General features: G+C 42.4%; 1 protein-coding gene and 1 long non-coding RNA gene across 4 annotated transcripts in view; one reads left to right on the top strand and one right to left on the bottom strand.

The window, feature by feature from the left end:
* Nucleotides 1-24,861, bottom strand: part of LOC145441597 (uncharacterized) — a 209,639-nt gene that overhangs the window by 73,834 nt on the left and 110,944 nt on the right. The window lies entirely within an intron of this gene.
* LOC145441586 (sodium- and chloride-dependent betaine transporter-like) lies at nucleotides 5,660-21,298 on the top strand. 3 transcript variants are annotated; one of them, XM_080319488.1, is made up of 15 exons: nucleotides 5,660-6,532; nucleotides 6,609-6,659; nucleotides 12,818-12,924; nucleotides 12,987-13,117; nucleotides 13,178-13,304; nucleotides 13,460-13,490; nucleotides 14,286-14,421; nucleotides 15,617-15,751; nucleotides 15,811-15,914; nucleotides 18,225-18,349; nucleotides 18,406-18,518; nucleotides 18,924-19,058; nucleotides 19,116-19,319; nucleotides 20,111-20,278; nucleotides 20,346-21,298. In XM_080319488.1, the coding sequence occupies exons 1-15, from the start codon at nucleotides 6,462-6,464 to the stop codon at nucleotides 20,421-20,423; spliced, it is 1,716 nt and encodes a 571-aa protein (XP_080175614.1). In that variant the 5' UTR covers nucleotides 5,660-6,461; the 3' UTR covers nucleotides 20,424-21,298. The 3 variants fall into 3 exon arrangements, with proteins under 3 accessions (XP_080175614.1, XP_080175613.1, XP_080175615.1); XM_080319487.1 differs by lacking the exon at nucleotides 13,460-13,490 and adding an exon at nucleotides 14,078-14,225 and having other exon boundaries at nucleotides 5,661-6,532; XM_080319489.1 differs by lacking the exons at nucleotides 5,660-6,532; nucleotides 6,609-6,659; nucleotides 12,818-12,924; nucleotides 12,987-13,117; nucleotides 13,178-13,304 and adding an exon at nucleotides 14,078-14,225 and having other exon boundaries at nucleotides 13,313-13,490.

The raw sequence follows: 24,861 nt of genomic DNA, 5'->3' as shown, positions 1-24,861 counted from the left end.
ATTATCACCGAAGTGCGGCCTGTTCTACAGTCTTGGGCGCTTCATGCCAGCATGGGTTCTTCTGATACTCTTTAAATCCTTAATCCAATCGAAGTTACATTATGGCATCCTCTGTTGGGGGGCTGCCAGTAAAACTGCACTCAAGCCACTGCAGAAACTACAGCATAAAGTGCTCCGAATCATAGCTAGGGCCCCAAAGGGGCCTGGCTGCCCATCCAATAAGTCGCTGCTGAAGAGATTCGGCGTCCTAAACATAGAAGATATGCGGAAACTAGAAATTGCCAAGTTTATGTATCAGTTTCACTGCGGTCGTTGCCCCGAATATTTCAATGACTTCTTGACCTCTGAATCAAAAGCGCACAAGTACAACACACGCGCCTCCACGTCGTCCAAATATCATATGATCGACCGAAAAGATCATCGCTCCATCAAATATGCCGGACCTGATGTGTGGAACAGTATCCCGCCGGCCATCCGACAGTCGACGAGCATGTCCACATTCAAGTCGAAATACAAGCAATTACTACTAAATAAATACAGTCCATCCTCATGATAACCGGACCACGACTGACCTATCGATCTCGCTTCCCATGACATGCCGCCCTATTTCTTGTCGCATTCTTCTTCTATACTATCTTCTTTACTTTCATTCAGTGTGCATGCCTCCTCTTTACATCGCCTAGGCCAAGGTGGGTGTCAGATTCCATAGACTACTCCTTGTCGCTTCGACATCTTCCTGTCTTTTCATTGTATCGCATTTTTGTGGTGTATTGAACTGATAAAATTGCTAATAAACCAATGATGATGATGATGATGATGATGATGATCGGTGTGGACCTACAAAAGGGGGCGATGAGTCGAAAAAGGCTGGGAACCACTGGCTTACACGTACGTAATATTTACATAATTTATTTTCATTCGCGCAATGATCGATCTTCTGTGGTTGATTTGGTCGTTTCCAAGTTCACTGTGTACTGTACCATATCCAATAAGAGACAGGCCAATCAGTGTTGTTACGATGATATGGTCTGATGACGATGAAAAATTTGCCCACCCCTGTATCATTCAAATCGGTTTGTCGTCGCATTAAGGTTGGGCTGACACTAGATATGTCTGCAAAGATCGCGGTAAAGCTGTAAAGATTGTCGTTGCTCCAGATATATTGGAATCGCTTGCACACCAGATGAAACTAAAAGAATATCTCCTTCCAAACGACGAAGACGATTCCAAATTCGCATTTCGACACGGGGCTCATTTTTTCCTCAGCAGGTTTCATTTGATACGTGCGGATTAAGTTGCGGGCGCTGAACTATTCGGCGCTAGTCATTTCGGCGACTTGACAGTGGACATATCAATGTCGAACATTTTGGCCAGCATGCGGTGGTTATTTTGTTTCATGGTTTTATCGCTGCCAATCATTTTGGCAACGCATACACCGCACGGGAGTCGCATGGTCGCATGTTGTCCGAAACTTTGTGTCTAGGAGTCTAGGTCGCGTCTTCTATAGCGTGAAAATGCTCAGCGCCGGAATGCCGGTTCATAAGTTGCGCTCTCATAGGTTACACATCAGTGAACACTCCTAGACTAAAGCATCCAAACGGTTTCATACGATATTCAGTTGACGTCCTGTCATAACTGCTAATACGGTTGACTCATTTCTGTACATCATGCATAGTTATTAAAACATTTTCTATATACATATATATTCTTTTATTGGGAGTTCCCACATTATAATCAAGACATCAGGTTCCAATAAATCGCACCAAGCGCGGAAACAATCAAGATAAGTAAAATCTGCCCTAAAATACTCTGTTTTATGTAGATTTACGAAATAATTTTGGATCTCCTACGAGCTTTGTAGATTTTCGAAACTTCTGTTTCACTTTTTGCAAAAATATGATCTCAATATGTCGTTTGCGTGAAATCATTTGGCGTGCCATGAAAAATCATCTCGCGTATCATCTCGCCACAAATGGCACGCGTGCCGGGGGTTGCCGACCCCTGCTATAAATCATGCGTTCTCGGAGAAGGGCACCTAATAAACAACACATTAATTGACACTAAATCGCACGAAGCGCGAAAAGAAATTGAAAACTGCTGAAAAAAGTTTCAAAATAATACGTTATGATTCATGTTAATTTGCAAAGTAATTTTGGGCTCTTTTCAAGCTCGGCTCCTCTACAATTGGGCAGTTTGGGGTGATCCAGTTACGGTCCTTCACAAAATGAATGAATCGAAAACGAATGATCGCGCAAACTGCGCTGTTTAGCGACGAGTCAGCTCGTGCCTGTTCTGTACTTGTCGCTCGCATGTTGTCAAGTGACACGTCTTGAACTTTAAGTCAAAACAAGCACGTTATTACCAGCCCTAACGTTACCTCACGAAGTTCTGAATCAGTTTAAAATTTGATGTTTTATTTATTTCATCAATGGACGAGCCTTGCATCTTGAATTTAAGGTTATAGAATTGTAATATACCTGGCGGACCGGCAGGAATGTCGTCGCAGACCGGCGGTTGAGAACCACTGGCGTAAACGGATGCGTATTGGCCATTGTTGCGCAACCGATTGAGCATTCACACTCTCACTCTCGAGTGCACTTGCTCCTGAGCGGCTCAGACGGCATGGATAAGTCGTTGCACCAGCAACGGCTGCTGCTGTTTGTGGTATTCATGGTGATTTTTCAGTTCAGTTCAGTGTATTAAGAATTTTCATCAATTCAAAACACCACAAGACTGCGATACAAGGAAAAAGTAGGAGAGGCGTCGGAACGACGTGGAGTCTTTGAAATCAGACACCCACCCGGGCCTAGGCGATAGAGGATCCCCGATGCCTGGAGGCATGCACAATGCGCACTGAATGAGAAGTAAAAGAACATAATACAAAAGGGCAAGCGACAAAATGAGGTGGCATGTGACGGAAGGCGAGATGGATATGTCAGGTCGTGGTCGTGAAAACTTGAGGGCTGAATAGTATTTATTCAGTACAGAGTGTGAGAGAGATATTATATTCTTTTTCGCCTGCGACCTTGAGATGCGATACGACCGTAATATCATCTAGTCTGCACCCCCGTTTTTCCTCCTTCAAGCTATCCGTGAATGTGGAGCGCCTAGCAGGATAGCTGCGTAAACCAGTTTTCCAGTCTTTGGTATGACCCGGCCGGGGACCGAACCCTCGACCTACTAACGATCGAGAAGCCCGACGCATCACCATTACACTATCTCACTAGGATATTGCTTGTATTTCGACTTGAATGCGGACACTGGACAGTGGACATGCTCGATGACTGTCGGATAGCCGGCGATGAGATACTGTTCCACAAATCTGGCCCGCATATTTGACAGAGCGGTGATCTTTCCTGTCGACCATACGATAGTAGGACGACGAGGACGCGCGGGTGTTCGACCATATTATTATGATTCCGTAGCTGTCGATTTGTTGCACGGTCCCCTTCTTGATATTTTAAGACACTCCTGACGCAGATCATGTGGCCAGGAGGAGCCTAAATATACCTCCAACACTTGGGGTGGTTGGACTCGGTCGTACACGAAGTCAGGATCGTAGTCGTATATGTACCAGTGGTTCTCAACCGTCGGTCCGCGACGAGTTTTCTACCGGTCCGCCAGGTATTTTATAATTGCATTGCAAAATGCGAGATGTTAAAGGTTTGTCACTTGATAAAGGAAGTCAAGCATCAAATTTTACACTGATTCAGAACTTCGCTAATCCCGTAATTTACAGAATTATGACGCAGCATTAGGCCTGGTAACATGTTCGATTTGACTTGAAGTTCAGGCCGTCTCCGGTGACGACATACGAGCGACAACTTCAAACTGATTCGTCGAGTCGTTCGTTAAGCTGTTTTCTGCATGGCCGGTTGTCGCTGTTGCCCAGGTGTTTTCGTGAGGCGCACGTCTGGCGGTGTTGGGAAATGAGCAAAGTTATACACGGCAAGTTGTTTGGTCCGAACCCGAAACGCTTCTTCTTTCGATATTGTCGGAGAGAATAATATTTTTCGACCAGGTGAAGTCCACGGCCTTCGGCGCGGTAGACTGCGATCGAGTCTCGGCGTCAAACGCGTTTATCTGATTAAGGTAATTTTAGCTCGACTCTGCAAACACAATACCGCAACATTACATGAATATATGAACATGAACATATTTAATTACAAACAACACCCGCGAAATGTCACTCTCTAGTACCATTCATACAAAAACGGTTGTATTCTTTTATCGTAATTGCATTTTGGGTTAATTTCAATTTTTGGAGGTCCACCGGTCCGCTGAATATTTTTTTTTAATTTTGCCGATGCGTGAGCTAAAACAGCTGATAGTCGATTATTAAACAGGTAGCATTGTTATCGGATGCTGTTGGGATTCACCAACAAGTATTGCTTCAGCAGATCATCTTGGACCTTGGTACGGTGCGGCACGGCCGTAACGGTAATATAAAATATTGGCAATATTAACCTGCCGCTGTCTCGCACCAAGTATTTGGGTTGAGCGAACACGCTTTTCAAAAATTTGTTCTCTCTCATTATATTGCCTTAAATTTCGAAAATCGTTCAAGTTGAAGGCATAAGTTATTGGAAGCAAAATACAGTATATGTTATCGCGAATAATCCCTGCAAGATTTTGTTGTAGTCGTAATAGCGCGTTTGAAAAGTATTCGTAATCGAAATTGATAACATGGCTGCAGTGGATCTACTCAGTGGTGACTTTTGAGGTGGGCGAGATGGGCCGTCGCCCGGGAACCCCTGTTCGAAGGCCACCTTCTTTGGTCAATCATCAAATCTTTGCATTTGTTAGAAAAGTCCCATGTATATATAATTTGACAATGTATGAAAAAAGAAGGTTCAAGAGCTAGAGCAATTCAACATTCCGGCCTGCTTGAAAGCCTTATGTAGTGTCATATACACATCACGTAATCCCGTCCCACACGGCGCACTAATATCAAGTTTAATAGGGGGGTCTGGGTAGCGGACCCCCCAGAAGCTGCGATTATATACTAAGAGGCCCCCCCGGAAGTCTCGCCCATCCCCCGAATCGTAGGGCCACCACTGGATCTACTCATATCTGCTTGGCACGGCCCGAGGTTCGTGGCAGGGCGGCATAAAATTTGTATAAAATTGTGAGGGAGCCATTAGAGATTGCAATAGGGTGCAGCCCGGTGGATTCGTTACGAAGGTATTGCTGCAAACTGCTAAGGCGGTAGCATAGCAACTACAGTATGTACAATAGTGGTCGACATTTCCATTTTCCACATCCTCAGTAGAAAGTACGAAAAAGTGTGATGCGATAAAAAGAACCCTACCATGCCATACCAATACTCAGATGCAGACTAAAACGCTCTGTTCAGTGCTCACTCTCGGGTACGTCAGACGGGATGATGATTTTGCTTAGGAAAAGTACCTCAAAATTTTCGACACGGTCGAGTGAAGTCACATGTGATTAGGAGAGCTTCAAATGGGAAAGACCTTCTTCGATTACAGCAAGGGGTGCTCACTGCTCACCGTTCACTCAATATTGGCGCATATTTTAGCTGTTGACATGTCGCAGGGCATACTAATGTTCACAGCTCTCAATAGTCGTTATTTAATCAAGATATCTGGCAGCGTATGAATGCGAAATCGAATATTAGGTAACTGTCTGCTAATAATATACGATGTTTTTTCTACAAAACTGTAGACGATTCAATCAGGTTTTACCATGATTATGGCACTTTTTTGCGTGTGTCAGGAAGAATATCGCGCTGTCCTAGAATGCACAAACATGTGTCTCTATCTTTATTAAATTGTTAGCGACCCGCGGTCAATCGTGGTCAACGTGGCAAACTGGCAGTGTCCAGATTTCGTGCCTATGTCAGTGATGACATAACTTGTCCTTAAATCGGTAATCATCGTGGTACGTATTTCTTAGGGTTATGAAGACGGTGGCGCTTTTGCTGCAATCGAATTTGATCGCGGCGCGACGGAACTTGAGGCTTCGCTTGCGTATGCGATACAATAAGCGGTTGCACTTGCAATCAGTCGATGTTACTTGAAACTTCGCGTCGTACGGTTGGGCTTGGGTTGGCACTTGTTCCGTGTCGCAATGTCTTACGTAACAGTAACTCTCTTGTATAAACTACATGGTTAGCAAGATAGGAATGTTACGAGATAATCGTGAGTTTTTTGTAGAGCTGCTTTGCTCAATAGTAGTTGATATGATGACTGAAATGTATTATACTTAGACCATCATCATCATCGCTTCCTGTCTTTTTGTGTGATTTTCCATAGCCATCGAGATCGAGAGTATATAGAACCGCGCCGTGAAAATGTAGTATAAAGTAATAAGGCAGAGTGTTTCTCTTTTGTATTAGTGCGAGCTCTTTGTTATCTAACCTCGTTATCGATTACTCCCGTCCTTGCGATTACGCGAGTCCCCGCGAACATCGGCGAACTACATTTCTATTGGTCAACGAGATGAAACAAGTTTTGTCGGACATCACGCCATACGGCGAAAGATCTTGCGATGGAATATTAACGGAGAAACTGTAAGATTTAATCTACTTTTGTACGCAATAACATCATGAATATCCGCTGTCATAAAATAAACTTGTTACTAAACAGGAATGGCGAAAAGGAACAGTTCGAAAATCCGAGCAGATCAAATATGCCAAGGTATTGAATTTTTGTTATGCAATCAATCCCTTTACAATTTGTTCACTTCTCACATTGGTCAACTGATCGTACGCTTGCTCAATATGTGTTCCTGTGGTTCTAGAACTAGAAAGTTACAGCCCTGCATATGATGAGTGTGTGATGTGTGTGCAAAGCGTCTACCATGTCTAGTCATTGAGGAATTCGTTCGATAGTAAGGAAACAATCGAATTCCTTCAATCTACGGTAGCGAGAAATTGGAATGATCGCTCCGGCCCGATGTGCTGTGTACTCATCAGTATTTGATTCGTTCAACACAGTGATTTCCACTTGAGATATGAGGGCCACTTATTCCACACGATCGAGTTTCACGGCTAAAATTAGGAACGGAAATATAAAACGTATGGAAACACAATGTGTCTGCTAGTTTAGTGTATATTGCTTAGCACACGATGCTAATGCTAACCATGGGTGTGTTTATGTTGTGTATGGAGAATTAAACCTCCGGAAACAACCGCTGGCTGATGGTAATGAGTTTTGCAACTGGTAATCCCCTGCCAAACCTTTTTTGAATCCCGTGACACGCATACATGCAGTCGGGTAGAGCAGCCCCGTACATAGAGTAGCATTTGAAACAAAAATCAATTTAAAACAAACATGTTGAGACAAGGCCCTAATTTAAAACTTTTTTTAAGCCATGACGTCACGAATATTCAGTTGTGACGTCATAGTGGATTGACATTGACAATTGAAAATATAGGGTAAATATAGCTCCTTTGACGAAATATATGTACTATTAATGTTGAACCGACAATTTTGAGGGTTCCAACCATCCCGTCTGCTATATCGGGTGGTAAATGTCCGTAGGCTCATACAACATGTTTTTTGGAAAGTAGTTACACAATTATGGCATAACTGTGCAACTTGAAAAAAAAACTTTTTTTATAAAAAGGCCTTTGTTTGAAACAATGTTTAAAACATGTTTTAAACAAAGTGTTTTAAAATACCGTTTGTTTTAAATGCAACCCTAGCCGTACATCACACTTGCTGAGATTTTCACCCGACCACGGGGATACGGTAACGGCATCGTCACGTTTCGTTGATTGATTTGGACGCTTCACGAGTCCGATATAATCAATGCATCAACCGGAAATAGCAACCAACAGCTGAGATCAATTTCGAACAGCATCAAGTAACTGATTAAAATACCGAACGTTGCTCGAAAATGTGGTGTACATAGTATATCGTTACTGCCTATAGCAATAATTTATCCAGTACTATGAGGGATTTGGTCATTGGTGGATTTGGTGCTATGGTAACAGGGCTGCGGAGTCGGTGTAGTCGGAGTCGGATTTTGGCTAATTTTCGCTTGATGGAGTCGGAGTCGTGGAAAAAATACTGACTGGAGTCGGAGTCGGAGTTTGTGAAAATGAGCCTGACCCTGACTCCGACTCCGACTCGCCCTTTTTTATCATGAAAACAATTGCTTTCAAAAGTATCTTCAAATTACTAATAATAACTATAATAAGATTTTTATGTACCACCAATCACTGTTATTAACTATACTCGCAAATAGGAGATAACGTCTTCGCTTGTGCGCTCGAAGCGAGATCGTCGGCGATGAAACATTTGCACAAAATAACAGAGGCATGTTCATCGAAACCATCGATATTGCTATGTCTAAACTACAAACAATCCTATCCTTGCCAAATGAGCCCATTGCTATACAGAGGCGACCCCCAATATATGCAAGCAATATATTTATTGATCGAATTCATTCATTACCTTTGAAAACATTTCGTGCTTCGCGCGACCACGGCATGACTGCACACTGTACATGTACAGCTGCACACGGAGTTTTCATGACATAATTGTTATCAATTTTAAAGCGTAGTAAATATAAGTCTTGTTTTCAATGTTACCTAATTCGGTTCGTTTCTATCGGACGACTAAAAAAAGGTTATCAACATTCAAGTTGCCCGCGCAATGGTTCGTCAATCTCATGTGGCCCTTTGGCCGAAAAGGTTGGCCACCCCTGATATAGATAAAATTAAACATTATTTGCAAATTACAATTCAGTTGCGCAGAGAAAGAAAGAATAAGCAATATGCATCTTCGCGATGCAGTCACAAATTGATGCAATTTTAGGAATTATGCCATGATATTGTGACAGTAAATATATCGTCTGGTTGTAAAATTGATGTAAATATAACCAAACGCTCCTTCACGCTTGACAAAATTAAACATATTTGTAGTGTAGCTTAGCTGCTTGGGTCGAACAAATGATTAAGAAAGACTGCCTGTCCTAGTCCTTGAATACTTGACTAAGTGCATGTGGACCAGGGCTGTGGAGTCGGTAAATTTTACCACCGACTCCAACTCCGACTCCGACTCCACACATTTGCAATGGACTGACCCCGACTCCGACTCCTGAGTCTTCAAACGTACCGACTCCGGCTCCGACTCCGGCTCCTGAGTCTTTAAATCTACCGACTCCGACTCCACCCCCGACTCCAACAGTATTACCAATTTACTTCGAAAATTATATGCCACAGTGACGGTTAAATTACTATCATGATATAACCGATGAGCATATGCAAACATTTGATTACCGATGGCATGCAAAATTTTTCATTGTGGCACATCTCGAAGTATTCACTATGCGTGAAAGATTGCCTTTCTAAATTTCCTTATTTTTTTCATATTTTACCAGTTTTGATAACATGGACTCTCCAATAACCTAATATGTATGAATCATTCAAACACGACATATATCCAATCCTGTATAACTAAAATGTAGATAAAACAATCGAAGTGTTGCTCTTGTGTATGAGTCAGCAACTAATACAGAGATACATCTTACTCATTTTCTCATTACAGACTGATTACAAGCGCACACACACTCTCACACTACTAATAGACATTGGTCATAAACGAAATTAAGGAAGTAGTCAAGTAGAATATATGTCTAGTAGGGTTGTCCATAATTTGGAAAATCTCGAAAAAGATGCGTATCCATGTCTCATTCTGTAGATTATTGATAAAAAACGTCAATGAACCTGCAATAAGCTCATAGGAAAGTCGTTAACATTTGTCTAAATGCGTTTGGAAGTAGCTGCCGTAGAGTGGGCGTGTTAGCGACCATAGAACGGCGAGAAGACTAGTAATCACGAAATCACGTCTCTTGATTGGTTATTCAGCTATGCTTGAATGATCAAGACCACAGGGGCTTGCTGATTATGTGCTTCTATTAGTCCAAGTAGATCGCTAACGCCAATGATTCTATAAGCGCATTGTACATTGGTGATTTAATAATAAAATGAGACATCTGGTCATTGAATGTTTTAGTGTTAGAACTAGGTAACGATAGGTTTCGAGCAACAATAGCCTCTTACAGGCATGACAGAGGTGAAACAGCGAATGATTGTGAACTTATAGAACTAAGTATAGATCCAAGAAATACCTATATGATATGCTTGAGATTACGCTAAGATATCATCAAACTGGTGCAGCATAACATGTGAGATGGATGCTGGACACAATCCTGTATGCTCAGAAGATATGTGGGCCGACCAGGAAGCTTACATTGGATTTCTGAAGAAGAGTGTAAACACCACACCGCTTCAATCCATCCATTGTATGTCGCTCGCATGTCTACGAATGACACATGTTGAACCTTAAGTCAAATCATACGTGTTTCCAGCCCTAATGTTACCTCACGACGTTCTGAATCAGTTCTGAATCAGTGCTGAATTTGATGTTTTATTTATTTTTATCAATGTACAAGCCTTTAACATTGCATCTTGAAATTAAGGTATAAAACTGTAATATACCTGGCGGACCGGGAAGAATGTTGTCGCGGACCGGCACCGGTCCGCGGACCAGCGGTTGAGAATCACTGCTTTAGTCTACATGTACTTAGACCAAGTATTCAAGGACTAGGACTCGCAGTCTTTGTTAATTCTTTGTTTGACCCAAGCAGTTAAGCTACACTACAAATATTTTTAATTTTGTCAAGTGGGAAGGAGCGTTTAGTTATATTTATATCAATTTTACAATCAGACGATACATTTGCTCTGTCACAATATCATGGTATGATTCCAAAAATGGCATCAATTTGTGACTGCATCGCCAAGATGCATATTGCTTCTTTCTTCCTCTATGCAGCGGAATTGTAATTTGCAAATAATGTCCAATTCTATCTATGTCAGGGGTGGCCAACCTTTTCGGCTAAAGGGCCACAAGAGATTTGCGAACCATTGCGCGGGTAACTTGAATGTTGATAACTGATAACCTTTGTTTTGTCGACCGATAGGAACGAACCGAATTCGGTAACATTGAAAACAAGACTTATATGACTACGCTTTAAAATTGATAACAATTACGTCATGAAAACTGTGTGTACAACTGTACAGTGTGCAGTCATGCCCTGGTTGCGCGAAGCACGAAATTTTTTCAAAGGTAATGAATGAATTCGGTCAATAAATAGATTACTTGCATAAATTGGGGGCCGCCTCTGTATAACAATGGGCTCATTTGGCAAGGACAGGATTATTTGGCGTTTTAGACATAGCAATGTCGACGCTTTCTGTGAACGCACAAGCGTAGTCGCATGTTGAACTACACGTTATAATAGTTCTGTAAATTACGCGTATTTATAATTTCCAGGAGGGTTTAAAATCCTAAATGCAAGAAATGTGACAATAAATCGCGCGAAGTGCTAAGAACAATTTCAAGTCAAATAAATCTGCTACGGACTATTATACTTTATGGTGATATACGAAGATATGCGATGAATGTGGCTGGCCCCTATTGTTACGCCAATGCGTCGAAACTGATATTTTGGTCGTCATCAAATTTCGCGGTCAGGCTAATCAAATTTTGTTCGGCCTTGCAATTTACCTGATGTTATATCTAATTTCGAGAATTACCTCGCAGGCCACACAAAACCTTCTCGCGGGCCACCTTTGGCCTGTGGGGCATGGTCTGGCCGCCCCTGATCTGTATCGCTACTAATAACAGTGATTGATGGTACATAAAAACCTTATTATAGTTATTATTAATAATTTAAAGTTATCTTCGAAATCATTTGTTTTCGTGATAAAGAAGTTGGAGTCGGAGTTGAAGTGAGGGTCATTTTCACAAACTCCGACTCCAGTCAGAATTTTTTCCACGACTCCGACTCCGACCCCAGCCACCACAGTTTTCCCGACTCCGACTCCACGAAGCGAAAATTAGCCAAACTACGACTCCGACTCCACCGACTCCGACTCCACAGCCCTGATGTAGACTAGACAAATTTGTAGTGTGAGAGTGTGTGTGCTTGCAGTCAGTACAGTGTGTAATGAGAAAATTAGTAAGTTGCATCTCTGTATTAGTTGCTGACTCATACGCAAGAGCAACACTTCGATTGTTTTATCTACATTTTAATAATACAGGATGGGATAAATGTCGTGTTTGAATGACTCATACATATTAGGTTATTATAGATTCCATGTTATAAAAACCTATAAAATATGAAAAAGGAAGGATATTTAAAAAGGCATTCTTTCATGTTAATTGCGTAGTGAAGAATCCGAGCTGTGCCGCGATGAAACAGTTTTGCATGCCATCGTTAATCATATGTTTGCATATGTTTAATGGTTATATGATAGTCACTTAATCGTCGTTGTAGCATATAATTTTTGAAGTAAATTGATAATACTGTTGGAGTCGGAGTCGGTACTTTTAAAGACTCAGGAGTCGAAGTCGGTCCATTGAAAATGTGTGGAGTCAGAGTTGGAGTTGGAGTCGGTGGTCAAATTTACCGACTCCACAGCTCTGTATGGCAGCTTAATACAGAAAATTTTACCTGGTACAAACGACCTATGATACTGCGACACACCAAATATAATTGGTTACTTGGTCAAGGGGTAACAAATCAAAGACGAGATGTCCGTGACTTTGGGCCGCCTTGCAGTTTACATATAGGCTATTGTCGGCCAATTGCGCGCTAAGCACAGTTTTGCGTATTTCGAATTGACGAACAACTCTGTGCGTTGTCGCCTCCTAATTTGGATATAAATATAGTGACGTCATTAGGCGTGTCCATGTTCAAACCGCGTTGTAGCCGAACCCACCTCAGGCCGATCTATCTGGTATTAGCCATTATAGCACATTTTCCGTTTCTGGTCATGCAGGGTGGTATGGGATCGAACGTTTGAATACCTTCTCAATGTGATTGGTTATACTGTCGGTCTTGGTAATGTGTGGCGATTTTCATATTTGTGCTACAAGAACGGGGGAGGTAATTTCTTGCATTCGCCCTCGCTGTAGTTGAGTAATAGTCAGCTGTCGCGTTTGTTCCAGGCGCGTTTCTCATTCCTTATCTCGCCAGTGCGATCGTGCTTGGCTTCCCAATGCTGTTCATGGAAACCTCCGTCGGCCAATTTACTCAGCGTGGATGCTTGGGCGCGTGGGATTTGGCCCCCGTACTGCGGGTAAACGCGAACGCTACGAGATGCCCGAAACTGCGACAAACAACAGCTTGTATTGTTCAGGGCATCGGATTCTCGTCACTGCTGATTTCATGGTACTTCCTTAGCTATATCATGGTGGTGATGGCTTGGATCTTGTTCTACTTGTTCCACTCATTCACGCTGGGTGACCTGCCATGGGCAACATGCGGTAAGAACACGTTAAGCGATATGTAGTAGATTTTAATGATTCGCAACTGTAGGTGATTTTTTCGCAATCGTCAATCCAGCGATAATTTAGCATTTAGACTCGACACAAGCATCAGATTACTACTCATTACCTATAGATTACTTCTTGAAATGCAGGGCGGGTGGCGGACGATTCCCTATACTTGTTGTAAGTATATATTATATATTGTAAGACCATAAACCCAAATTAACATCGAGTCATTTCGAAGAAATAAATCTTATTTTGATTATTCACATGCTTACGAAGCTCCAGATTTATTTCTCCGAAACGGGTTTATGTTAATTTAGGTGAGGTCTCAAAATAAAAATTTATTGCAACACAAAATTGACTGAAGGACTTGCCATGCGTGCTTTTCCGCTACGCTAATATATGATCAATTCGGAAATGGTTTGCGTGGTGATTACCGAAAGTAACTACAGATTGAAGTGACAAGAAAAGGGCTACGTTGGCTTTCTTTCTTCATCACGATTTCCGAAGCAATTTGTATGTTCTTCTGTTTTCGGGAGGGTCACATTTCTTGATGTTTTCTTGATAATCCTATTTCTTGCTAGATATCTTGACATTTGGGTTTTCAAGTTACGTTTACTGATCTCGGGAGTTATCAACAACAATATGAGGCGTTTATGAGAGTACGAATTTTGGAAGTTGTGGTATAATTCGCGTAGCTCAATGTATCCAGAGACAGCTATAGAGCACTAGCTTTGCAAGCAAGGAAAATCGAGCTTCTCTCATAGATAATTTCTGGAACACCGACGCGTGTCGACCAGCAGTAGGTATTGTTGAAGCTGCTAGCGTCAGAAACGAGTCATTTGCCGGAGCAGAGCTTTACAATTCTACCTCCGCTTCTAATGAAACAATTACGTCAACTGGTGAATTTTGGAAGTACTGACGTAGAGCGTGCCGCCGGTGAACACGTCTTTTTTATGCCTCTTTTTCCCACAGCAATTACGTGCTGAGGAGGACCGAAGGCATTCACGATATGGGCTCGTTCTCCAACTGGAGGATGCTTTTATGCTTCCTTGCGTCTTGGGCCATCTGTTATTTGTGCGTTTGGAAAGGAATCAGAACGACAGGCAAGGTGGGGACGCGTTCAGTGGCTAATTAGCTTTGCGTTGCCAAGGACTATGCGAGTCCGAATTCCGAAAACCTGCGTTTTACATTTTTTCGTCGCAAATAATGAAAAAATGACTCAATTATGAAGTATTTTCTGCACAAGTTGTATAAACGTGCAAGAACTCCAAGGTATTGTGTGTGAAAAGAGAATTTCGTTTAATGGCCGCGTGTATTAATTCGTCGTGATGAAAAAGAGCATCAACCAGACGTTTTGTAGGTTGCCCTAGGCCCTAAGTGTACAACTGCACAAGTGCATCACTGCATAATATGATTTTTTTTCAAATTTCTCCTAAAAAATTAAAAATTTTAATTGCCTCTGCGGCGGCTTATACTGCATCATTTTTAGGGTAACCTGAAAATTTAATCAGTGAATGGCTGGAATCTGTAAAATAAGTTATTTTTGAACGGCCCTAGTGCACAGTTTTAGCCTACGTATCTTTTAGAACAGTAAACGATGTGTTCCCGTGTATTTCGTGGTACCGTTACCTTACCATCTGCCACAATCGATTACAATTGCAAGATGATGGTATAGGAACAGTGTATCGCCAATCCCCACTGGCAAAAAAAATTCGAGCTGGATCGACGAAACGTACAGCTTTCATAGTGCAATATAATGTGTAGGAATCGGAATATGTTTTCTTTCTGCGATTGGGTGAAAAATGTTTTTACTTCTGTCAGTATTATATGAAATGTTTTAACAGAGATATCTAGAACTCCTAGTTTTAGCTATCCCCGTATTTCAAGTACACGAACTCATTAAAATCTGGTTTCCACCTGCTTCGCGATTGGATGATTGAATAAGGAGGTGTATCAAATAATGCATTTCAGGCGTGCGTTGCACGTTAGAACGAATTTGCCAGCCTGAACTTTTATGGTATACCGCCTACTTCATCCGGCGTCTGGTATCCAAACAATGTGAATTTGCAATCTGCTCTTTCCTGTGACCTGACTTGAACGATTATGGCTGTTACGTGAGAGACCCGTGCTGTTGCTAATGCAGGGTACCAATCGATAATAATCAGAATTATGCTCACTTAATGTTCGGTTAATGTTCTGTTTTTCTATGTTCTTATAAACGTCACACTATTTCAGAGAGTACAGAATTGACCATGACGTTATATCATTTTATCGACATGAATTCAACCAAGCACATATTTCAGGCGGCTTACATCACGGTCATTTCACCGTACATTATAGTTTTTGTTCTCCTGGTGCGCGGGGCAATGCTCGAAGGGGCTGGGAGTGGCGTTGTATACTTTATATACCCGCACATAGAGAAACTCAAAGAGCCTCAAGTAGGTGTTTTGCACGCATGGTGATCACGTGATATGGTTGGTGATTGATTCTTTTGAAGGTGTGGCTGGAAGCTGGCGGCCAGGTACTCTACACTTTGGGGGTGTGTTTCGCTGTGCTTTATGGGCTCGGAAGTTACAACAAATTCCATACGGACTGCTATAGGTGCGTTACGATGACACTTCCAATGCAACTGTGCTGCATTGAGTTTAGTTGGGTGTGAATTTGATTATCACCCTATTTTGGTGGGTGTGTGCTCAGTTGTTTGTGCGATGCCTTCCGCCATTATCATTCGCTGTGCGTTCATTTATTTACGCATCGCAGTATGCTTGCTGTCGATGATATGCTGCATCACCAAATATATTTATCTTTTCGCATTTTGGGGTCGTAACATCATCTCGACTGAGTTTGTGCAAATCAGTAGGGATGGTGTGAACGTGAAGTTCACGTTCGCGTTCTGTGTGTGAACCTCAGAAATTCAGAGGTTCACGTTCACAAACGAACCTTGGTAGGTTCTGCACTGTGAACCTTTTTCATATATTACAATTTTCACTTCATTATAACATCGTTGGTTGAAATTTATTGCATTTCAACTGCGGGCCACTCTATACATGGCGCTGGCAGCATAAAAAAATCAACACTAAACGAGCATGCACCTTGACAATCTGAAAAAATTTACTTGCATTGTAACAAAGGTTTGCTCGAAATATCCAGCTTTCCGTTTGTGATTATTTAGTGACTCTCTGCTCTGAGCTTGACCCGCAATCACACAACATCAAGAGCGAAATACTCTACATATAGGTAGTTAGCTAATGATGCTTATTCAGTTATTCACCCAATCAATGAAATTGATATCGTTGTCTGATGCAAAAAATCTAGCAGGCGTACGGGGTCAATCTTGATATCAAATGTTTATTGTATGACAAAAACCAAATCCTTGGGGTGTTGGCTACTGCTGCATAACTTGTTAATGAGATAATATAGGTAGCAAGTATATAAAGCCATTTTACACTCCGTTCAATATCAACGTAGCAATATTCTGACGGCGAATACATTGTCCGGTCTGGCCTAGACCGTTAAGGCGTAAACTTACATTAAAATAGGCTATCACTTCACTGAAATGTAGGGTTGGATATCGGAATTGGCAATACGACGTCACGTGACGTCATGAGGTTCACGTTCGTGTTCACACAGAACCTTTCAAAAAGGTTCGCGTTCACACGAACCTGAACCTTTCAGAGGTTCACACCATCCCTACAAATCAGCCAAAGTTTGCTTTCTTCAGTAATATGCATAGCTCGTCAAAACGAGTACGAAAACTGAAAGTCACAAGTATAATCAGCACAACTGGCCGTTGTCTAACATGACGCACTTTTGGTATCCCCACCGCTAACTTTGGTAACCTGCTCATTTAAAATGCATGAATAAATAACTACCAGTCCTGATCATGAGGACAATCGAAAATAACAAAAATAAGATCCATATAGTCATATACACATATATAAAAACAGATCGTGTCAATAAGGACATTGAATTTTTGTGATACATTGCCCCTCAAAATAAGGAATATCTTGGAACGGACGACATGGTAACTTCGCCTATACGTCGATCTCATGTCGATCCTGACCGTGCAACCAGAGCTGCTACTAATGATTTTCGATATCATAAATTCGCGCGAACACTATGCCGATGGGCTAGATGTGGGTGGTATTTCAGCGCGTTTAAATTCTACTGGTGAATAGCGGCAGGGAGATTTGAAACTTTGCGCAATCCCACATTTTCCATTACTCTCGCGTGAATCATTCCACGCCCTTCTCGACTATACTTATTATGTGTAATACTACCACTGTGCATACATGTGAACTGTAGGCAGTATTTCACTCCCCTTGCTACGGCCGTAACCTATTTCGACGCAACCTATGTCGCCGCGACAGTTGTTGATAAAAGATTCCAGTATCGGTTACGGATAGTCATTCGTGGTGGAATAACAGATAGGAATATAGAAAACAGCAACGGTAACAGGAATTACAAGCAGAGACGGAAATGCTCATATACAGGAAATAACAATATTGATGCGTGTTCCTGGGAAATCAACCAGCAAGAAAAATATCAATAATGCGTATGAGTTACACAAACAAATGTAGTCGTAACTTTTCACTGAGAATATCTTATACTGAATTTGCAAGTTAGCGTGTGCTATTGATGGAATTTATCGGTTTGTGGTGCAAAAGACCAACGCTTTTATAAGCATGATAACATGATTTTATTAATAAATAATAATAATAATAATAGAAATGTAGTCGTAACATAACATCATGCGACCGACGTGTCGTTATATTGCCATTCATGGGGTGTCCCTGGGTTGTAAAATGCCTCACCACGTGCGATAACAGATTTTTGTGACTGAACGCAGACGCCCGCCATGAAAGCTTGCGCCATTTCGCAAGTAATCACTTCTGTTTTCCGCGCATTCAGAAATGCGTACATCTGCGTCGCCGCATGTTGCGGTACATCAGTCTTCGTGGGATTCGTTCTCTTCTGCTATCTAGGACACATGGCTCACATCCAGAACAAGAACATCACCGAAATCGCGGAGCAAGGTGATTACCGTTCGTACCGCCAACGCGTGTGTAACAAATGTTGCGTATTTTCATAGGTCCGGGACTTGTTTTCGAGGTCTTTCCGGCGGGACTCACATTGCTGCCGGTGTCGCAAATTTGGGCAGCAATTTTTTTCGTAATGCTGGCCTTCTTCGCTATTGACACCGCTGTAAGAGTGTCACGCTACCGTGCTTTCTTTTCCCCCTTCAGCCTGTCCTGTTTGGTTTGCGGTTCCACTTTTAATTATCGATGATTTTATTCATCTTGACTTTGTCAGTTCCCTGGTCCGATTCTTTCAATTCCCCTTGTCGCCGGTCCTGATTGTGTGATATATAATTTTCGCTTGAAGTGACACAGCTTTATCTTGATGAAGTTTCGATTTTGTTTCGTGTGCCGTTCGCCTTTTTGCCATGTCCATGTGCTGTGTGAAGTCCGGACGCCGTTCGTGTTTTTTGTTGAGCGATAGTAGAAAATTACTCTACCATTACATATAGTGTTTTAATTTATAGGCTAATACACCTGAGATGACATATGCTTATATGCTAATTCTAATATACAGTACGCTTCTATCTAGTTTGGATCGATCGAAGGAATTACCAGACTGCTCGAAGATATCCGACCGGACTGGTTCATCTCACCGGGAGTTCAGATCTGCCGAGTCGGCATGTGCTTCATTCCGTTCTTGTTGGGATTGCCCATGCTCTGTGATGTATGGTATATTAACGAATTATTCGGTTATGGGTGGTTATTGGTCTTTTCCGTTTAGGGCGGGATCTACGTGTTCGAACTTGTGAACATGTACGGAAACAGTGGTATTTGCATTTTGCTGATAGCTTTCGCCGAAGTCGCCGGAATATCGTGGGTTTATGGGATCGACAATTTCTTTGAGGACATAAAGTCTATGATCGGTTACTATCCGTCTGTGTTGCTGAAATACTGCATGCGCTACTTCGACCCGTTCATCATTCTGGTAAGTAGAAGTGTAACCGTACCTCGTATATCACTCGCACTGTCCCATCCCTTCGTTGCGGATCCTCAATATGGTACCGTCAGCTGAATGAAGAATCACTGTCATGTCCCTCTCTTCCCCGTTAAATCCAATTAGGTGCGCCTCGCCCGCACACTACTGCTCTGTATTATTATTAGTCAGCCTATACTGACAGCTGGTACTATCCCGTAACTTGCCGCACTACAGCTATTTTCCATTATCAGACTATTGAGATTAATATATTCGCGAATTTTCTGCGTATAATTCTGGCAAACATTAAACAGTAGTTTAGGACGGGGCCAATTGTTTCTATATTGTGAGGAATGGCGGAGAAGATAGCGTAGTGGTAACGATAAGCGCCCACCAATCTGACGGACGCGGTTCGATTCCCGTCGGAGGTTTATCTGGACTACTCTTCCCCCGCCGTTTCCGTTCTTGCGGCGGCAAAAAGCCCAGAAAAAGACCCGACAAAAGAAAGCACTCACAAGGAATGGAAAGAACTAGTAGAAAGGCCCGCGGCTTCAAAAAGATCAACATCGAAAAGAACTGTGACATCGGGCACTCTAGGTTGAGGTGGATGTTAGAGTAAAGGATCGCTACTGATGCGTGTCGTTCGGCATCCTACTCTCTGTTCATGACATCACATTGTGTCTTATCGCATTGTACATTGTGTGTGACTTGTTCACAATGTTCAGATGAAAAACCCAACGATATGCACTGTAATAATACTACTTTTTTTCACGGCCTCAAACGCCTTTTTCTGTTTTTTTCAGGTCATATTGGTTGCTTTCTGTATGCAGTACACTCCATTAAAGCTGGGTCATTATGACTACCCGGCATGGGCCAACGCAATTGGTTGGCTGATTAGCTTGTCGGTGGTTGCGCCAATTCCAATCGTCATTATCATGCAACTGTATAAAGGCGAAGGTCCGCTAAGGAAAGTAAGACACTATCCTGACTTATAAATGTCGCGAATTCAGATCTCGGTGACATGTGTATTTCTTTCAGAGATGGAATAGGGCGGCCACGAGTAAACTGGCTAAGCGCCCTTCTGAGATCGAAATGGAAAAGGTGTGTGGAGTGTAGCTACGTCTCCTCTATCGAAGAGTTGTTTACTGCACAGTGTACAACTGTACATAGATTTAACGCGGTCATTTGTCTATATTTTAATAGACGAATCATGCATTCTACTGCGTATCAACTTTTGGCGAACTATTTATGAAATGCGATACCCTGCAATGCAGGGACATTATTATTCGTGGTCTGTGGTATTTTGGTTCGAACTACCTACCTCAAAATCAAGGCTTTTGTTTAATGTCCAAGAGAACAGTACGGCACTGCTTAGGGTCGTATAAACGCAAAAACATACCACATGTCGGAACATCAGACTTATATTTTGCTGTGTTCGCCGTGAAGTAGCCATGGGTTTTGTAGATGATCATGTACTCGTTGTTGTTTCAGTGGGATGAACTTTTGAAAAATAGAATGACTGGTAGGCTTAAAATATGCTTAGATGTAACTTTCTTGTGGGCATACTCCTTATTGGTGATTCGCATTTTCTCTGACTTGAATCCGGGTCACAGAGTTGTCGGTTACTCAGATATGACTGCCTGCTGTGTTATCTGACGTATCATGGGATTCCTGTCTGATGAATGTTTGTCCTGTGTGATTTTGGATATTTCTAACTGGTGTGTATGCCTGTATATCAACCTATTGCTATAGGATATACCGTCTCCATCGTGGTGAGTTGGAATTCATGCTATTATGTTTCGCCAAGGAAAAGTGTGGTTGCCACTCGTGGATCATAAAGGATGGTGTGATAGCGAGCGCTACCATGCTCAATACTGTGAAAACGAAATTTTTGTTAACTAATGTGAAGAAATTTTCACGTTTTCTCCCAAAATATTGATCCTGCTGCTTTCATGATACATCCGGTCAAAACATGAAATCAATGCGACTTATACCGTTCTTTATACTTCCATTTTATTGATGTCTGTCGTGGTATGTATATACGCGAGGTGAATGGCAGGTATTGCAAGGTCGAAGCGGTATCTTGTAGCCAGAGGTGGTCAAAGTAGAAGTAGCAATTTACCAGTAAGTAAAGAGTAGGAATCTAAAATCAACCACTTTGGGAAGTACTGCAGGTAGACCGAATCTACTTTAGGTAGGCTGCTTTGAAAAGTAGTACTTCGTTACTGATCACCTCTCCTTGTAGCATCGTGGGCTGAGGCCGTGGTGCGAAGTGGCTTCGTTGTTACGTTCAGCTCGAGAACGGCCAACCCGCGGGCCAAATGTGGCCCGCGAGGTAATTCTCGAAATTAGTTATAAGATCAAAAAAATGATTATCCTGGTAAAATTGCAAGGTCAACCAAAATTTGATTAGCCAGACCGCGAAATGTGGGAAATTTTTCTTTGCACATCGCGTGATATATTGTCACTCGATATCTTGCCTTTAGTTAGGATCCCCTTCCTGAAAATTAAAAATACGAGTTATTTATGAGTCTAACTAAATTCGCAATTAGGAGAGAACGTTCGTTCAACATGCGACTTCGCGTGTGCGCTCGCAACAAGATCGGCGGCGATGAAACCTATGCACAAAATGGTAGATGCATTTTCGTCGAAATCTTCGATATTGATGTGCTAAGCGTTGAATAATCCTGTCCTTGCCAAATGAGCTCAGTGGTCTACAGAGGCGACCAGCAATATATGCAAGTTAATATTGATCGGATTCATTCGTTAACTCTGAAAAAATTTCGCCCTTCGCGCGGCCAGTGCATGGATCTACACCGATTTCTTTTACATAATAATTATCAATTTTAATGCGTAGTCATAAAAGTCTTTTTTTAAACATTACCTAATTCGATTCGCTCCTTTCGGACAGTGTTGCGTAAATCTCATGTGCCCTTTTGGCCGAAGAGGTTGGCCACCCCTGCTTGATGCTATGACGGATGTGCCCAGGGTTGTAACCTAGTCACAAGGCTCCGAGTCACAAGTCAATCACAGTTTTATAGATTTGACTCGAGTCAAGTCGAGTCACTTTCAATTCACCACCGAGTCATGTCCGAGTCCAAGTCACCGAGCAGAGGGCCGAGTCCGAGTCATGGTATTGTGACTCGAGTCGAGTCCAAGTCATTGTGTTGACTGTCAAGTTTCAAGTTAAAGGCTTGTTAAATCCACTTTTTATAACTCTGTTAGGTGATATCGAATGGTTCGCATTTATAATATACTAATTTTCGTCATTTTTAGCAGTTTCTGGACGCATTTTCAAGTACCAGTACCAATAGACGAAATCCCAATAGTGTGATTACTTTACTATTCCTCGAAATTACAATGAAACGTGGGTCTTGGCCGTCTGAGTCTCGAGTCATATGACTTGGTTCGAGTCATGCGCAATGACTCGAGTCCAAGTCGAGTCAATACACAAATTGACTCGAGTCGAGTCATTTCTGCATTTTGAGAAAATAACTCGAGTCAAGTCGAGTCATCTGAAAAGCGTGACTCGAGTCGGACTCGAGTCGAGTCATGACTCGAGTCATTACAACCCTGGATGTGCCCGACTATATTTTCAAACCAGCAATATTCAGTCACAGTGGAAGTGTGGCAAATTGCGGGTGTCAATGGTTGGTATAGCGCCCGGGTCGGATCAAACTCATATCCACTGTTTTCCGCCAGGCGTTCGCTCCTCAAGGATAGCGCAGTGCGAATAGTGGTGGTGCCGACTCGATGACTTTGCCCTGCTTTCGAATTGCCATCGTCCAAGCACTAATAGAAAAAAAAAACAGACGTACGCAAATCATGACAGCATTCGCCTATGAGGAAGACCTTCATTATTGTATGGCCGGAACATCAATTTCATCGCAGATTTCTGCGAGGCGAGTGTACTGGGCTCAACCTTCATTTTACTTTTTTACTTTGTTTTATGTGTTATATAACCCCGCCCTATCGCCCGCTGTTGCTGAATTGGTTTGCGTCCGTGTCACACAAGACCTCAACAGGTGATAAGTGCCATTGAAAACTTTTAATAACAATAACTATGAGGAAGATACTTCTGACGAAAACAAGAGGCCGGGGGTTTTCCGGCTACGACTACCCTCCCTTGGTAAATCAGTTTAGATCAGTGGTTCCCAACCTTTTTCGACTCATCGCCCCCTTTTCAAGCTCCACACCGATCATCGCCCCCCAAATATTGGGAACCGAAAAATGGGCATACAAACTGTAATCACCGGCGAGTTGACTAAAAAAAGGTCAAACTTTCGGCGCGACCTCGAAATTACACTTTTACAGCTAAATTTTGGTGAGTTGACTAAAAAAATGTTATTTCTCCGACTTGACTCCAAAAGAACCGTTACAGCCCTTCGTCAGCCCCCCCTAAAATAACGTTAGTCTTGGGCCCCCCATAGGGTACATAAACCAAACGTCTGGGGGGCATTGCCTCTCAGACCACCCTCCCCGATACCTTTTTACCGCTACTCAGCAAAAATTGTTGGACTCTTTAGTTAGCAGACTTAAGTCGCGCGAAGCGCGAAAAATCTCTATCATTCATGATTGAATCGGTCAATATGATCGGGAATTTCATTGCTGTCAATTTTTTATCCTCTCTCTGCTCATGTATTCAGATTTACCGGTAGAGCTGAGTGAGGTGTCTTGGAAAATGTAGGGCCCGTAAATAATAATTAAACACATTCGAGCGTACCAGTGGGTATAATGACTTTGTTACGTGATGGCATTCGTGGCCTGCTGTCTGCTATGTCAAAAGATATTCAAATCGCCCATTCGTACTAAACTAAAAGACGCACACGATTTCAAATTGGTATTTCTGCACTGGCAATTAATTTTTCTCTGCAGCCATTTAGGCGCCTATGGACAACTAAACATGTATGTATCGTATATATATCGAAGTCGGTCAGCATAAAGGCAGTCCTTTTCGGCCAAGGTTTTCTCGTTCTGGCACACTTCTCGGAGTCGCATGTTACATGGCCTGACACTTCATATGTCTTGCTCCGTAATGGCGTGGTAATGGATGACGCCGAGATGCCCATTTCTAAAACTCATGCGTATTATTTCCTGGGGGAAGGGTATCCAATAAGTAAGAAATATAACACTATTAAATCGCGGAAAAGTTGCATTAAATTTCCAAAATAATGCTCTCTAATTTAAGTTAGTTCACGAAAAAATTTTGAGCCCCCTTGGAGCTCGCCTCCCATCCCAATTGGGGGTTTGGGGTGCGGCAGTTACGGTCCTGTACTCCAATATAGCCGCTTACCGTGCCATCGTCCCCTTCGTCCGTTTTCGCCCCCCTATCGCCCCCTTCGTTATTTTCGCCCCCTTGGACCGGCAAATCGCCCCCTGGGGGGCGATATCGCCCACGTTGGGAACCACTGGTTTAGATCGTCATTGCGAAATTGGTGCTTAAACGATCCGATACTTGTTGCGACACGTCTGATGGTAGGGAGGTTCAAAATGCTGACTATAGTCGTATCGAGAACGAGAATATGCGTCAGCCAGTCATTGAGTGAGTGCGAGA

Source organism: Botryllus schlosseri, chromosome 6 (genome assembly GCF_051294905.1).
Source record: "Botryllus schlosseri isolate E-star chromosome 6, Bs_hap1, whole genome shotgun sequence".
In the NCBI taxonomy this organism is placed as follows: Eukaryota; Metazoa; Chordata; class Ascidiacea; order Stolidobranchia; family Styelidae; genus Botryllus; species Botryllus schlosseri.
This window is presented reverse-complemented; position numbering and strand designations above follow the sequence as displayed.